The 12,860-nt window shown below is 49.6% G+C and overlaps 1 protein-coding gene across 5 annotated transcripts in view; it reads left to right on the top strand.

Moving 5' to 3' along the window:
- The window catches only part of LOC149370118 (uncharacterized), a 144,602-nt gene that overhangs the window by 23,847 nt on the left and 107,895 nt on the right, over window positions 1-12,860 (top strand). For all 5 annotated transcript variants that reach the window (XM_089560123.1, XM_089560115.1, XM_089560128.1 and 2 more), the window contains exons 7-8: window positions 4,098-4,277; window positions 8,216-8,500. In XM_089560123.1, coding sequence (XP_089416249.1) covers window positions 4,098-4,277; window positions 8,216-8,500 — 465 coding nt within the window. The remainder of the gene's footprint in view (window positions 1-4,097; window positions 4,278-8,215; window positions 8,501-12,860) is intronic.

The raw sequence follows: 12,860 nt of genomic DNA, 5'->3' as shown, positions 1-12,860 counted from the left end.
GAACTAGGTACAAAACAACAAAACAGAAACCAACACATCACCTCATGCATTCGTGGCACGATTATCGGAATTGTCTCCCGTTCCTCCAATCTTTCGTCCTATCATTGGCGTTCAGAAATGACATTTCTTTTCCACTAAGGCGCACAGAGGGGTTGCTGACACACTTATGTGCGTATTTTGATATCGCCAGACCTTGTGGTGGTGTCCCGACACTTGCGAAGAATAACTGTTCTTTCAAGGGCAGGGGTGCAGCCCTCGCACTGGCTACAGTGTAAGGCGAGTTCCCCTGAGTTTGGATCCCTTAGGTTCCTTTTGTGCTCTTGTTGCTGCATCAGTTGTGCAAAGGAGTAAATTCTGTCACCGAACGTGAGCCCGACTGCGTGACGAGACACCGTCTGCGTCTTGTCGATTGCGAAAAAGATCTGATATATTCAATTCCCCTGTCGTGCGGCAACATCTATATAGGCCAAACAGGGAGATGCCTGAACACAAGGCTACAAGAGCACGAAAGGAACCTAAGGGACCCAAACTAAGGGAACTCGCCTTACACTGCAGCCAGTGCGAGGGCTGCACCCCTGCCCTTGAAAGAACGGTTATTACTCGCAAGTGTCGGGACACCACCACAAGGTTGATAGCAGAAGCTCTGGCGATATCAAAATGCGCACATAAGTGTGTCAGCAACCCCTGTGTGCGCCTTAGTGAAAAAGAAATGTCATTTCTGAACGCCAATGATAGGACGAAAGATAGGAGGAATGGGAGGCAATTCCGATAATCGTGCCACGAATGTGTGAGGTGATGTGTTGGTTTCTGTTTTGTTGTTTTGTACCTAGTTCTTATATAGGCTGGCTCAGAGCAATAAAACAGAGTTGTTAGTCAGCGCTTCTGTTTGCGTCCTTCTCGTCTCGTCCTTGTTACTGCTGCGCTGCAATTTTCCAGTCTGGGTCATTTTCTGGTGCATGCTGCATAACATGTCTACTAATGCCCACCATGTAAATGGGAGTTTCAAACTGGGTTCTGCGAGACCATTGGCATTTCTTGTGAGTACCGTTTGGGTATTAGTAGCACCCGAATCTAGACGAAGTGGTAGCTTGGGCAGGTTGGTTAAGCATTACCGGAACAGTGCAAAGAGTTGGACATGACGAGAGAACACAGACAGTGCACTGAACCCGAATCCCTGTATGTCTCTACCCTCCATTTTCCTTTCACCTATTTTTTTGTGGGGGACTGATCATGCTGTAATTGCGCACAGCAGACACAGTCATTATTATTCAGTTCGGCCATTGTTCTAAAGGGTTGTGCATCTGCATGTTTTTTTTTTTTTGTCTCATGCATCTTTATAAGAGGCAGGAAGGGATAGATGCCAAGGCATGCAGGGGTTCCTCAGCACCTTTTGAAAACCTTTATTGCTTTTCCAAGGTTAAAAAGACTGGGGAACCCCTAGCATATGCAGGTTGTGGCAGGTATATGAGAACATACCATATTTACTCGCGTAATTTCACCCCTCTCGTAATTTGTGCACCCCTAATAAAAAGTAACTTACCCACATATTTTACGCTCCCTGCTGCACCAGATTACCAGCATGCATGTGTGCGCGTACCAGGCAGGCTTGTGAAGATCGACACGGCCACGCTGTCGTCTGCTGCTGCAAAAGGTGCGAGTGGCGAGGGGACGAATTGTGCACTGTTTACCCAGCTCGCTCCCTCTAGCGGTTGCTTTCCCGAACAAAAAATTGCATGCACGCCGGAATCCAAAGCTAGCAGCTGTGCAAAGCCTCTGCCAGATGCTGGCACTCCGTCGAAGGTCAAAGGTTGAAGTTTCTCACATACCGTAAAAACCCGCGTATAATACGAACCCGAATATAATACGAGGTGAAGTTTTAGAGACGCGAAATGAGAAAAAAAAGTTTTACCCGCGTATAATACGAGTGACGCAAGCTCATAGAAGACATTTATTCAAATCGCATCCCGCACTCCACTTCAATCACTTTCTTCTTCAGTAGCGCTTTCTTCAGGCATTTCTTTGTCCGACAAATCATCCCAAATGTACTCATCTTCCGTGCCATCGAGGGCGTTCGAGATGCCACGCTTGTTAAGCCCGCTTCGGCCGCCCGGTTGGCGTCACTGCAGGCTCACCTGAGCGCATCCACTCTGCGTAGCGCCGCTTGACTGCGTCCTTGAACGGTTTGTTTACACAACCATCAAGCGGCCGCGAAAGCTTCGTCGCGTTCCGCTGCACGCGAAAGGGGCTTCTTTCTGTCGTGGCCATCCACGAATGCTTCCGTCGACGACAGCAAACTGCCTCCCGGCCACACTGTTGCTGATGTTCTCCGCAGCTAAAATCACTTTTCGCTTGAAAGCAGCTGAGTACTGTCTTCAAGACCCTGACATCTTGCTCCCCAAAATAATATCCACTTCGCGAAGCTTGCCCCCCCCCCCCGGCGCACCTAACGGATCAACAAAGAAACGACGTCGTGACGTCGTTTGTCGAGAGTAACGAAGCCAAGCCGTAGCCACGCCGCAAAAACGAAACCAAAACTACGAGCACCTTCGAAAATTTTTGTTCGGATCCGCAAATAGTACGAGGCGGAAATTTAGGACACTAATTATGGAAAAAAGACCTCGTATTATTACGCGGGTTTTTACGGTACTTCGGATTTTTCAATTTTGCTAGTGAACTAGTGCTTTTGCACTGAAGAACTGGCACTTTTCTTGAATGTAAGCCTGCCAAAAAAGCAATTGAGAACGACAGCAGGAACAGTACCCAGACGGCATCTATTTCCACGAACCTGCTCCGCACTCGTCCTCGTCATCACTGGCCTCCTTATGACTGCCCTCTTCGTACAGGACGCCATCTTCTGTGCCATCAAGTGCATTAGAAATGCTGCAATTTCGGAATGGGCATGCAACCAAACTTTCTAGGATGTCATCCCGGCTGCAGCAGTCCAGCTAGCGACAACTCATAGCAACTTGCGCTTGATGTACCCTGTTGGCTTGTGCGTTTCACTCAGCCAGTCCATGTGGAACTTGTGCAACTGATCTTTAAAAGGCTTGTTTAGGCACACGTGAAGAGGCTGTTGCTGGCTCCTCATGCCACCAGGTATATAATGCGATGTGGGTACTAGCTTTGGCAAGTGCACCTTTTACTCTGTCGGTCAGGTGCCCACGGTAAGAATCAGGGACGCGGAGGGAATGTGTGAATAAGAGGGTCCCCGAACACCGCTGCCACACTATCCTTATCCATTCTTCAACCATTGCTTGCCATTCATCCATTTTCATCAGCGCGGAAGATGGCTCTCCTCGGGAACACTTCTCGAGCCGGCACAGTCTTCCTTTCGAAAATTATATAGGCCTGCAGCTTATGGCCATCCGCCATGCGGCACAAAATCACTGTCATGTGCTGCTTGTAGCCAGCCGAATGCACCTTCATTTCCTTTGCAACGTCCTTGTTCACAGTGCATGCCACTGGCATACCAGTCCACACGAGGGTTTGATCGGTATTTCTGATTTGTGCTAGGGCATAGCCATGCTCTACCCTAAGGCCCGGCTGGCTTTGGACTTTTGTTGCGTTAGCAACACTGTGCCAGGTTTTCGCCTCATCGCGTAGCCGGTAGGCATGAATGGCCTTGAACAGCCATTGCCTAGCAACCGTTTCAGCTGAGCTCCGCCAGGTGGCGTCGTCGTCATTGGCGCCACATGCCTGCCACGCGCATAGTCGCTCGCTCCCGCCAGATGCGTGCTCTCCGCCAGGGTTAGAGGGTGAAAAGGTGGCGCTTCACGGGGGTATATGCGCGCTTCGCCTCGGTGGAATCTTGTTATTGTTATGGAGCGTGCTAAAGAGAAGCAACGGCGACAGGACCAAGCTAGAAAGAGACAGCACGCTCGAGAGACAGCAGAAGAACGCGCTGCAGGACTCGAAAAGCGTCGCAGCTAACGCAACTGACCAGGCTTAGCCAGAGCTAAACCACGCCTAGTTCTTTTCATAATTGGGCAATGTTGTTCGGTGGCCTTTGTTTGGCAGGTTGAACTGCATTGAAGAGCGGCATGTGTCCACGGCCCACAGTTGGAAAAGTGCACCAAGGCTTTCGTGTGGCTGTGCAGGAGGCCGTTGGTGGTGCCAGTGGGGAGTCTGGGGAACTGGACACGGAGCCGGTGGTGGGAGCCACCCCGGACACCATCCGGCTGCAGCCCTTGCCGCCTGCCCGAAGTTCGAACAAGGGGTGGAGCCCCAGGCGCCCACCACGCAACCGCTACCGAGGGGACAACGTGCGCACCATGCAGGTGAGTGATCTGTGCTTCGACAAAGTGGGACACGGGGCACGTTGAGGCTGTCACTTCTTGAGCTGGATGGTATGGATAGTACAACAGTTAGGGTAAAAGAGGATGAACTTGATGGGGCAGGGAAACTTGTTTCGTCACTCAGAGTCAGATCCTGAGAAGTAACGGAACAACTCTTAATATGAAGTACAGCGGTAATTGCCATTACCATGAATGTGCAATTACATTCGTTTCAGCACTGTTGTGATACTGTATTGATAGATTCAGGAGGCCTTCGATGGTATTGAGAAGACACTAGTAGATGACGCTGCACTGCAGTAAACGACACATGAGCATATTGACAACAGGGTACATGCAAAGAACGGTCACACATGTTGATGGTAAAGGCATGGTCACACTAGGCAGAGACCGTATTTGTAAGATCACGAGGATAAAGGAACTTAAAGTCTGTGTGCACTTATTGAGTCGCAGGCAGTGAAAATGACCATAGTTTTGGATGCACTGCTCTGATGCTATCTTGGAAGATTCATTCATCATCATTCATCATTTTATTCCAATATCAACATTACAGATGCTGAGGACAGTGAACAAAAAGCCTCTAACTGGGCTTGATGGGGTTCACGGCCCCTAAAACATGGCATTGCCAACAAAACTAGAATACAAATACAACGCATCAGACATGGCAGGATTTGGTTCAAAATCAAGAGATAAGGAAAGACAATTACAAGAAGAGGAGAGTGTTTAATAAAGTATACAATATACGGTGCAATGCATAAAAGGGTAGAAAGTGCAAATATTGTGGCTATGATATATTTACAAAAAAAAAAACAGTATTGTGGCTATGAAACAACTTGTTTGTTTAGAAGTGACGGGAGCATATTGCGTAGCATCTGGTTACCATAGTTAGTGCGTGCTAGAGGTATTTCCCACAGTTCAGTACTGTCAAATGAAAGAGCGCTAAACGAGCTGATGAGCTTTCAAATGGTAGCAAAAATGGGGGTGGTTGTGGAAGGGTTTCGGAATTGTGGTGGTGTGAAGTGCCACGTCATGTCGAAGCTTACACATCGTTTTCAGCTGCATAACTCTGAAAATATTCTTTTTTTTTTGTACTTTGGAATTGTTTTTAGTGTGGATGTTTTGTGGATATATATTGTGGGGAGTATATTTATTAGGCATACGTGAATATTCAATAATTTCAAATATTTGGTCAAATAGTAAAGTATTCAACATTCGATTCGACCCATATGTTTGGTATTCAAAATTTTGAAGTATTCATCTCAAGCGAATCATATTTCTGGAGCTCTTGCTTTGTGGGTTTTAGTTCAGCTTGTCTCCTCCGGAATGGCTTCGCGGTGTGCGCGCAACCAAAGCCCCGACTCCATGCGGCATGCCTGCAATCCAGTGCATATGGTGGAACCGGTCTGGCCATTTTGCAGAAAGTTGGCAAAGCTTTAATGAGTGTTATAAAGCTTCAATGCATTCTCTCTCTGTCTTTTTTTATGTAACGGCTTTGTGTGTTTGAAAAGTATTGTATTTACTCGCATAATGATCGCATAATTTTGTTGGCAAAATTCTGTTTTTTTTATTCCCCGCGTAATGATCGCACCCCGAACTTGCTGCGGCAATTTGTCCACGATGTCGAGTCTAGCCGACGGTGATCGTACTTGCTATCTGTCTGACAGATGGCACGTGCAGATCATCATCTTGCTCTGTCAGCATTGCAGCGGCAGCTGCCTGTTGGTTGACCTGCGGTCACATGGGCAGTCTAAATGCTGTTATGCTTAACCGCGGATACCAAACTTAACTGCGGTTATATCGAATCACGGTTCGCCGTTGTCGCAAGTCTCGCCACCGTTCTGGGTTGCGGTGCAACAAACGAAGTGACGCGGTGGTCCGGCTAAGCTTTATTGTTCTCCTAAATAATAAGCCCTGAAATACGAGAACGTCAAAAATGAATCCTCCTTGAGGATCGCAGGCCTGTACCGAGTTGCTGGTAGGAGTAATAACTGCGATAAAAGCTAGTTTTATGTTCTCAGCCGTGTAGCAGCTGCTGCCATTGCAGCGCGAGTGACCCGATCTGCTTGGCCAGCTCCGCTGCGAAGGTGTCGCTGAAATCGATTGTATATATTACTTTTAATATGAAACAATGAGGTTGTCAGTAAGGCAGTGCCATAAATTGAACATTCATTATAGCGATGGTCAATTCAAAAGCGCTGTCCACTGTGGCTTCGATACAAAACAAGTTAGGCCTAGCGACGACTAGGGAGTACAGAGCGCCGTCAACCGCCGCGCTCGCGGGCGGCACCATTGCGGTAAGCGCGCGCAATCCAATGCTCCGAGCGTTGTGAACGCGTCACCGAAGTACATCAACGATGCGGCAGGGACCGGACATTTTTCGGCATAACAGCGGTAAAATGCGTAGCTTGGGCGCCGCGGGACGTTGCTGTTGTACGCTGTTGCCGTGCTATTGGACGAGATCGCAGGCCGCATAAAAGCGCCGTCGCGCAGCGCTATACACACTGCCTATTTTGATGCGTTGGTCTTTGAACGTGATTTAGTGGGAAAAAAGTATGCTCGTGAAGCGGGCCAGCTCTTGCGCTTTTCGCACTCTACCTTCTCGGTTAACGACGTAAGCCCAGATCGCCGAGATCGGTTCGCGATAACCACTTTTAGCGGCGTAACTGCGGGTAGCGCGCCCGTCTGCTTGCGACTTGTTTGTATTTTCGATGCTCAAAAATTTTTTGTAAAAAATTTCCCCACATAATGATCGCACCCCTAAATTTGCGTCAATTTTCGGGGAAAAAAAGTGCAATCATTATGCGAGTAAATATGGTACATGATTTTGAAAATGCCTACCGTGCAGTTTAACCCTTTTTGTGTGCCAGAAGTATTTGCTCTGTTCGCTTCAAAATTATTTGAAATAAATTACTATTCGCTTCGAATTCGCCACTTTGAACTAAGAAATCATTATTCGCACATCCTTAATATTTAGTACGACAAACTGTTTTTCAAAGAAGCAACTTGTCGAAATTTTTTGCAATCTCAGATCCCGCATCCCTCCTTAAAGGGAAGCTGAAACGGTTTTTTAGAATTTGAGGTTATTCATGAATTCGAATCTACCAAGCTTCTAGATAAATCATGCAAAGCATTTTTGCACTAGCATTTAAAATGGTGCCATAATCGTCGATTAAAACCGCGACGATGTTTAGGCTTCTCCTCACTACGTTCGAGGAGTGCGAGGAAACTCGGCAGTGACGTCATTGTTGCCGAAATTTCAGATGTCCGCTGCTTACGCCTGCATGCTGCTGTGCATCGTCAGATGGCGCCAAACAATGCATCGTGAGCTTCACCTTCGATGGCATCGGTTTTCTTCCATGGAATAACCGTTTCTTCGCTGGAAACGTAGTGCCGTCATACGTGACGTCATTATCGGGGCCTCTGCCCGTCGCAGTGCACTTCAGAGAAGCCTGAAAGCCGACGACAACTTTATTCGGCAATTACTCCACCATTTCAAATGCTAGAGCAAAACGATTTTACATGCTTTACCTGCTCATTTCGCATAATCGGCAACCTTAAATTCATCAAATTCTAAAACCGCTTCAGTTGCCCTTTAACACTGTGATGGGATCGCTCGTTTGCGGGACTCGTCTTAGTTGGCCTTGTTGACATCAAAATGCCTTCTGTCTGTGCAGTCTCAGTACTGACTCTTGCAGAATGAAAACAGGGGTGCTTTCTTTAATGCATGGGGTGAAGAGATATTCATATGACAGCCATAGAACGGATGAGTGTATCACGCAGATGCGTTCATTGTACGAGATCTACGATTATATGACACCTGGACTATATGATGGTTTTGCGCAGTCCTCTGGAATTCATACGACCAACGTTCTACTGTAGACTTTGATTAGTAGTGTGCACACTGCCGCTTCCTGTGACTGCAGGTGATAGTGAAGAGTGCGCCCGGATCAGAGGGTGCGGGTGCGCTGCTGCGCAACCCCCGGGTGCTGCAGACGTTGGGTGACCTGGCCATCAACGTCGCAACGCAAGGGTCCAGTGGGGGCACTGTGACCCTGGCCCCCAGCATGACCTCAACCAGCCCTGGGCCAGAGGACCCGATGCCCGAGGAGCCGCCCGCAGACCAGGCTGTGGTGGCCGTGCACAGCGCAACTGCCACCGACGGACGCTACCTCCAGGTGGAGCGAGCTCTCAAGCCGCCCTCTCTCAAGGTGAGCGGCTGCCCTCTGCGGGCCCCATCAGTCAAAATCAGGGCCAGTGGGCAAAGCACGAAATAGGCCAGGGTTTCCCAATCTTTTTAGCCTCGAGGAACGGCGTACAGAAAGAGCTAAGAACCCAAGTTGTCCTGCCTTCTGTCCTCTCCCGCCTAACACGCACACAGAAAAAGAGCACACAGATGCACGACCCCTCAAAAAATGGCCACATTAAAGTGATAATGGCTGGCGGTGTAGTGAAACAGTTAGCAGTTAGCATCGTGATAAGACCTGAAAAACGTTGGAGATCACTGCGGCGACCCGCACTGGGGAATGCGAAAGCATCGACGCCTGTTCCACACTTGTCGCTTCTCTTGGCTTCACATGGGACTCTTTGCCTCTCTTTGCTTTGTCATTTTATGCGACTTCAATGTCCGAGGCTGTTTTGACGTCAACCCAATATACAGTTGAACCTCGCTACAACGAAACTGACGGGGCGCGCGAAAAATTTCGTTAAAGCGAAATTTCGTTGAGGCCCCATAAACACTGTCAGGTTGGACCACATAGTCCCAAAACATCATTTATTTCCAAAGAAGTCGGTCAGCTTCTTCTGCTTCTTTTTTTTTGCCACGAGTGCAGTGGCGCGGCTTTCGCACTCGGTGAACAGTTGCATCGCGACGTCGTCATCGTGAGCGCCGAAAAATCTGCGGATCACATCAAAAGCATCCATCACTTTTATTGCAGGTGGTGGTGCTAAATCCTCCGCGTCGCTGTCATCATCCGATGATGCGTCGTTGTGGCGAACGCCCTCAATTATAGCTTCGTCACTCAGCTCCTCGTGAGCTAGCACTTCACTGTCAACAGCGATGTAGTCGCCGATGTGAACATCGGCCGGCACATCTCCGGAGTCCTGAAGGGCTGCCCATGCCGCATTGGCCTCTGTGGAGGGTGGAGCAATTGTACTGCAGCCTTCCTCGTCCGACGTGGAGTTCGCTGCCAGTTGAGCCTCGGAGTGAAAGCCGGCGTGCACAAAACAGTTGTAGATGATACTGCGACTGGTTGCCGTCCACGCTGCTGAGACCATCTGTACAGCCATGTACAAATCCACTTTGATTGCCCGACCGGTGTCGATGTTTAACACCAGCCGCTGAATCAGTCGCTGTCGATAAGCGCTTTTAACGCTATTGATAATACAGTCGACTCCCGTTAATACGAAGTTCACGGGGACCGCAAAAAACTTCGAATTAAACGAACTTCCAATTAAGCACAAAACACAAAAAACAGCACTTTATTATAGTCGCCGACTGATTTTTCGGACTCCAAAAATTCGGACATGCTCGATTATTCAGACTGCTTCGTGGCACCGCCACTCTTCCCATAGACCGTAATGTATAACAACTGCCGAAAGTTCGGACATCTTGCAGCCTCTCGTTTGATTTTTCGGACACTCCTTGAGCCAACTCGACCGGCAGCACTTGCCGCACCGACGCTCACCGACGCGCGGTTCACTTCGCTCAACGCCATTTTTGTTTTGAACTGAGCCTCCTTGCTGCCCCGCGAGGTGGCGCTACTGCAAATTCCCGCTCATCATCATCGTTTCCGCGTGGTTCGGTAGCGCGCCGCATGGTGGCGCGCCCCACCAGTTCCGGCCGCAGCTTAGTAAGCCATCTCAAGGCAATCCAGGAGCCGCTTTGTTTGTTTATCCGGCAGCAAGCCCGCGAGAGTGCCGTGGTAGCACGACGCAGCGCTGGAGATGCGATATTAGCCTAGGGCGGCTTACAGCCGGCGTTTTGTCATCGAAAGGGGTCTGTTGAACCCCGAGTAGCAGTATCAAGATGTTTCGTTGAAGCGCGCGTGAGCATTGACTTATGCAACACCAGGCCGGCGGCAGCAAGCCCGCGAGAGCGCCGTGGTAGCACGCAGCGGTGCAGATGCGATGAGGCCCGACGGCTCTCGAAACGATGTGGGGGAGGAGGCAAGTAGAGGAGGTGGTGAAAGAAGGAACGGAGAAGAGGAGGAGGAGAGGCGGCGTTGGGCGAGGAGACATGCAACGCCAGCCCGGGATCAGCCAGTGCATGTAAGCTCGTTAATTCGACCCCCGTTAATTCGGAAAATCGGATAATTCGACGCGCGCGCGAGGTCCCTACAATTATACATAGGAGTCTATGGGGCGAAACTCTCGTTAATTCGAACAAATTTTGCCGTGCGTCGGTTAATTCGACTTCACTCCGCAGCCCGCCAAGCCGGTTTGCCGAGAGCAAAAAGAAAAAATCACTGCCATGAGCGGCGCTACTGTACGGCTGATAGGCCATCCGTATGGTCATATTATCATCCATCCATCCGAGGAAGCGAGTTAGCGGCGGCCGAAGCGGCTGGCGTCTTTTTTTTTTTGTGCTTTGTTGTGTCGCAGCAGCCGCTACGATCGCGGTTATTTACGGCGCCTTTTTTGGTAAATGCGCGCTTTGTCAGCGTGTTTACTGCGCTGCTTGTTGTTGCTGTTTTGTTGCGACTGAGAGAAGGGTGAAAGGAAATTGCAAGGGATTGCCTACTGGCTCAGCCGAGCCACCACCGCTGCCATGTGCAGATAGAGGAGAGTTAAAAGATCAGAGGAAAGATAAAGAGAAAAGATAAGACGCGCGTCCCAGCAACAACGCCGTCCCCGCGGCGGCTGGCTGAAAAAACAGATAAGCGGGGAGCCGCGCTCTCTTCACCTCCTCCCCACCTCCTCCCCGCGCTGCTTTCGGGTGGATAGCGCGCAGGGCCTGCGCGCCTCGCCTTTGTGTCCTGTCAGCTGACCGAGGATGAAATAATTAAAGTGACAGGCGCTGACAACGACGACGATTTACGATTGTGAGCAGTTGTCCCAAATGCCGAAGTGCACGGTGAAAGAAGCCGCAGAAGCCTTGTCCGTGCGGGAGGACTTCTGTGAACAAATCCCTGACGGCGCGTGTGCCGCGGAGCACCTGGCAGCTGTTAGAGCTATCGTAGTCGCTCAAATTCGCTCGAAAAAGCAGACGGTGATTACAGATTTCCTTGCAAAATAAAGGTATACGTCCTGTTGCGGCAAACATTGTTTTTTGTTGTTCATTCGATAATTCGACAATTTTTCGCGGTCCCGTCAGCGTCGAATTAACGAGTTTTTACTGTAAATAAACGATTTCTTTCTCTTTTTTTTCTGAATTTGTTTATTCGGACATTTCCGCGGTCCCCGTGAGGTCCGAATAAACAGTCGGCGACTGTAGCGAAATCGAGTATTTTCTCTAAGAAAAATAGTCTGTCATCTTCCTCTGTTTCTTCTTGGAGAATCGCGCTGCTGAAAGCAAGTTCTGCAGGCTGTAGATGTGGCGGAACGCTTCTTCCGCGTTGTCTTCAGCGGCAAAGAAGCGCTCCACGAGAGCAAGGCCCGCAGCTGCATCGGCAGCCTTAGGTTGCGGCTCGTCTTCAACGTCATCGTCGCTTTCCTGGGTCGCTTCCTGGGGTCGAATCATCTCCACAATTTCTTTATCCGTCAGTGCACCGCACGTTTCGACCGCCTTGTCTACGGCGATGTACTCTTCAAAATTGACGTCCCCTAGAGCATCACCAAAATCAGTGCCGTCAAGCTCGCTTGTTAACACCTCCTCGGATGAAATTGCTGAGACATCCTCCGAAGACGCTGCCACAAAACCGCAAGCCCTGAAGCAATTTGCGATAGTTTCTTGCTTCACATTATCCCATGCTCGCGCTAACATGTGGATGGCACTGAGCAGGCTCACCTCGTATTTTTTGGCGGTGTCCATGCACAAAATCATGCGCTCGACGAGGTGGCGCCTGTACAGGACCTTAACATTTTTTATGATGCCTTGGTCCATTGGCTGCAATACAGATGTGGTGTTTGCAGGCAAAAATGCGAGGCGTATTGCACTCAAGGCTGGCACATCCACGTGAGCACTGCAGTGATCCACGAGGAGCAACACCTTGCGGTTCGAAGTAGCAAACTTACGGTCCAATTTGGTGATCCAGCTCTTGAAAATTTCGGCCGTCATCCACGCTTTCTTGTTCGACTCGTAATCCACAGGTAGAGTCTTTATGCCTTTAAAACATCTCGGCTTGGCGGCTTTTCCGATCACAAGTAAGCGACACCGTTCCGTGCCAGTCATATTAGCCGCGATCAGCACCGACACCCTTTCCTTGCTTCGTTTGCCCCCAGCACAGTCGTCGTCCTTGAATGTCAGGGTCTTCTCTGGTAGGAGCCGATAGAACAGTGCAGTCTCATCTGCATTAAAGATGTCTTCTGGCTTGTACTCGCCGAGATATTCACGCAGCTTTTCGTCCTTCCACGTGGCGCATGTTTCCTGGTTAACGGACGCTTTTTCACCGCACACGCTCTTAAAAACGA

Source organism: Amblyomma mixtum, chromosome 1 (assembly GCF_055824585.1).
Source record: "Amblyomma mixtum isolate Tamu chromosome 1, ASM5582458v1, whole genome shotgun sequence".
Taxonomy (NCBI): Eukaryota; Metazoa; Arthropoda; class Arachnida; order Ixodida; family Ixodidae; genus Amblyomma; species Amblyomma mixtum.
Note: the sequence above shows the minus strand (reverse complement) of the source record. Positions and strands in the feature narration are given on the sequence as shown.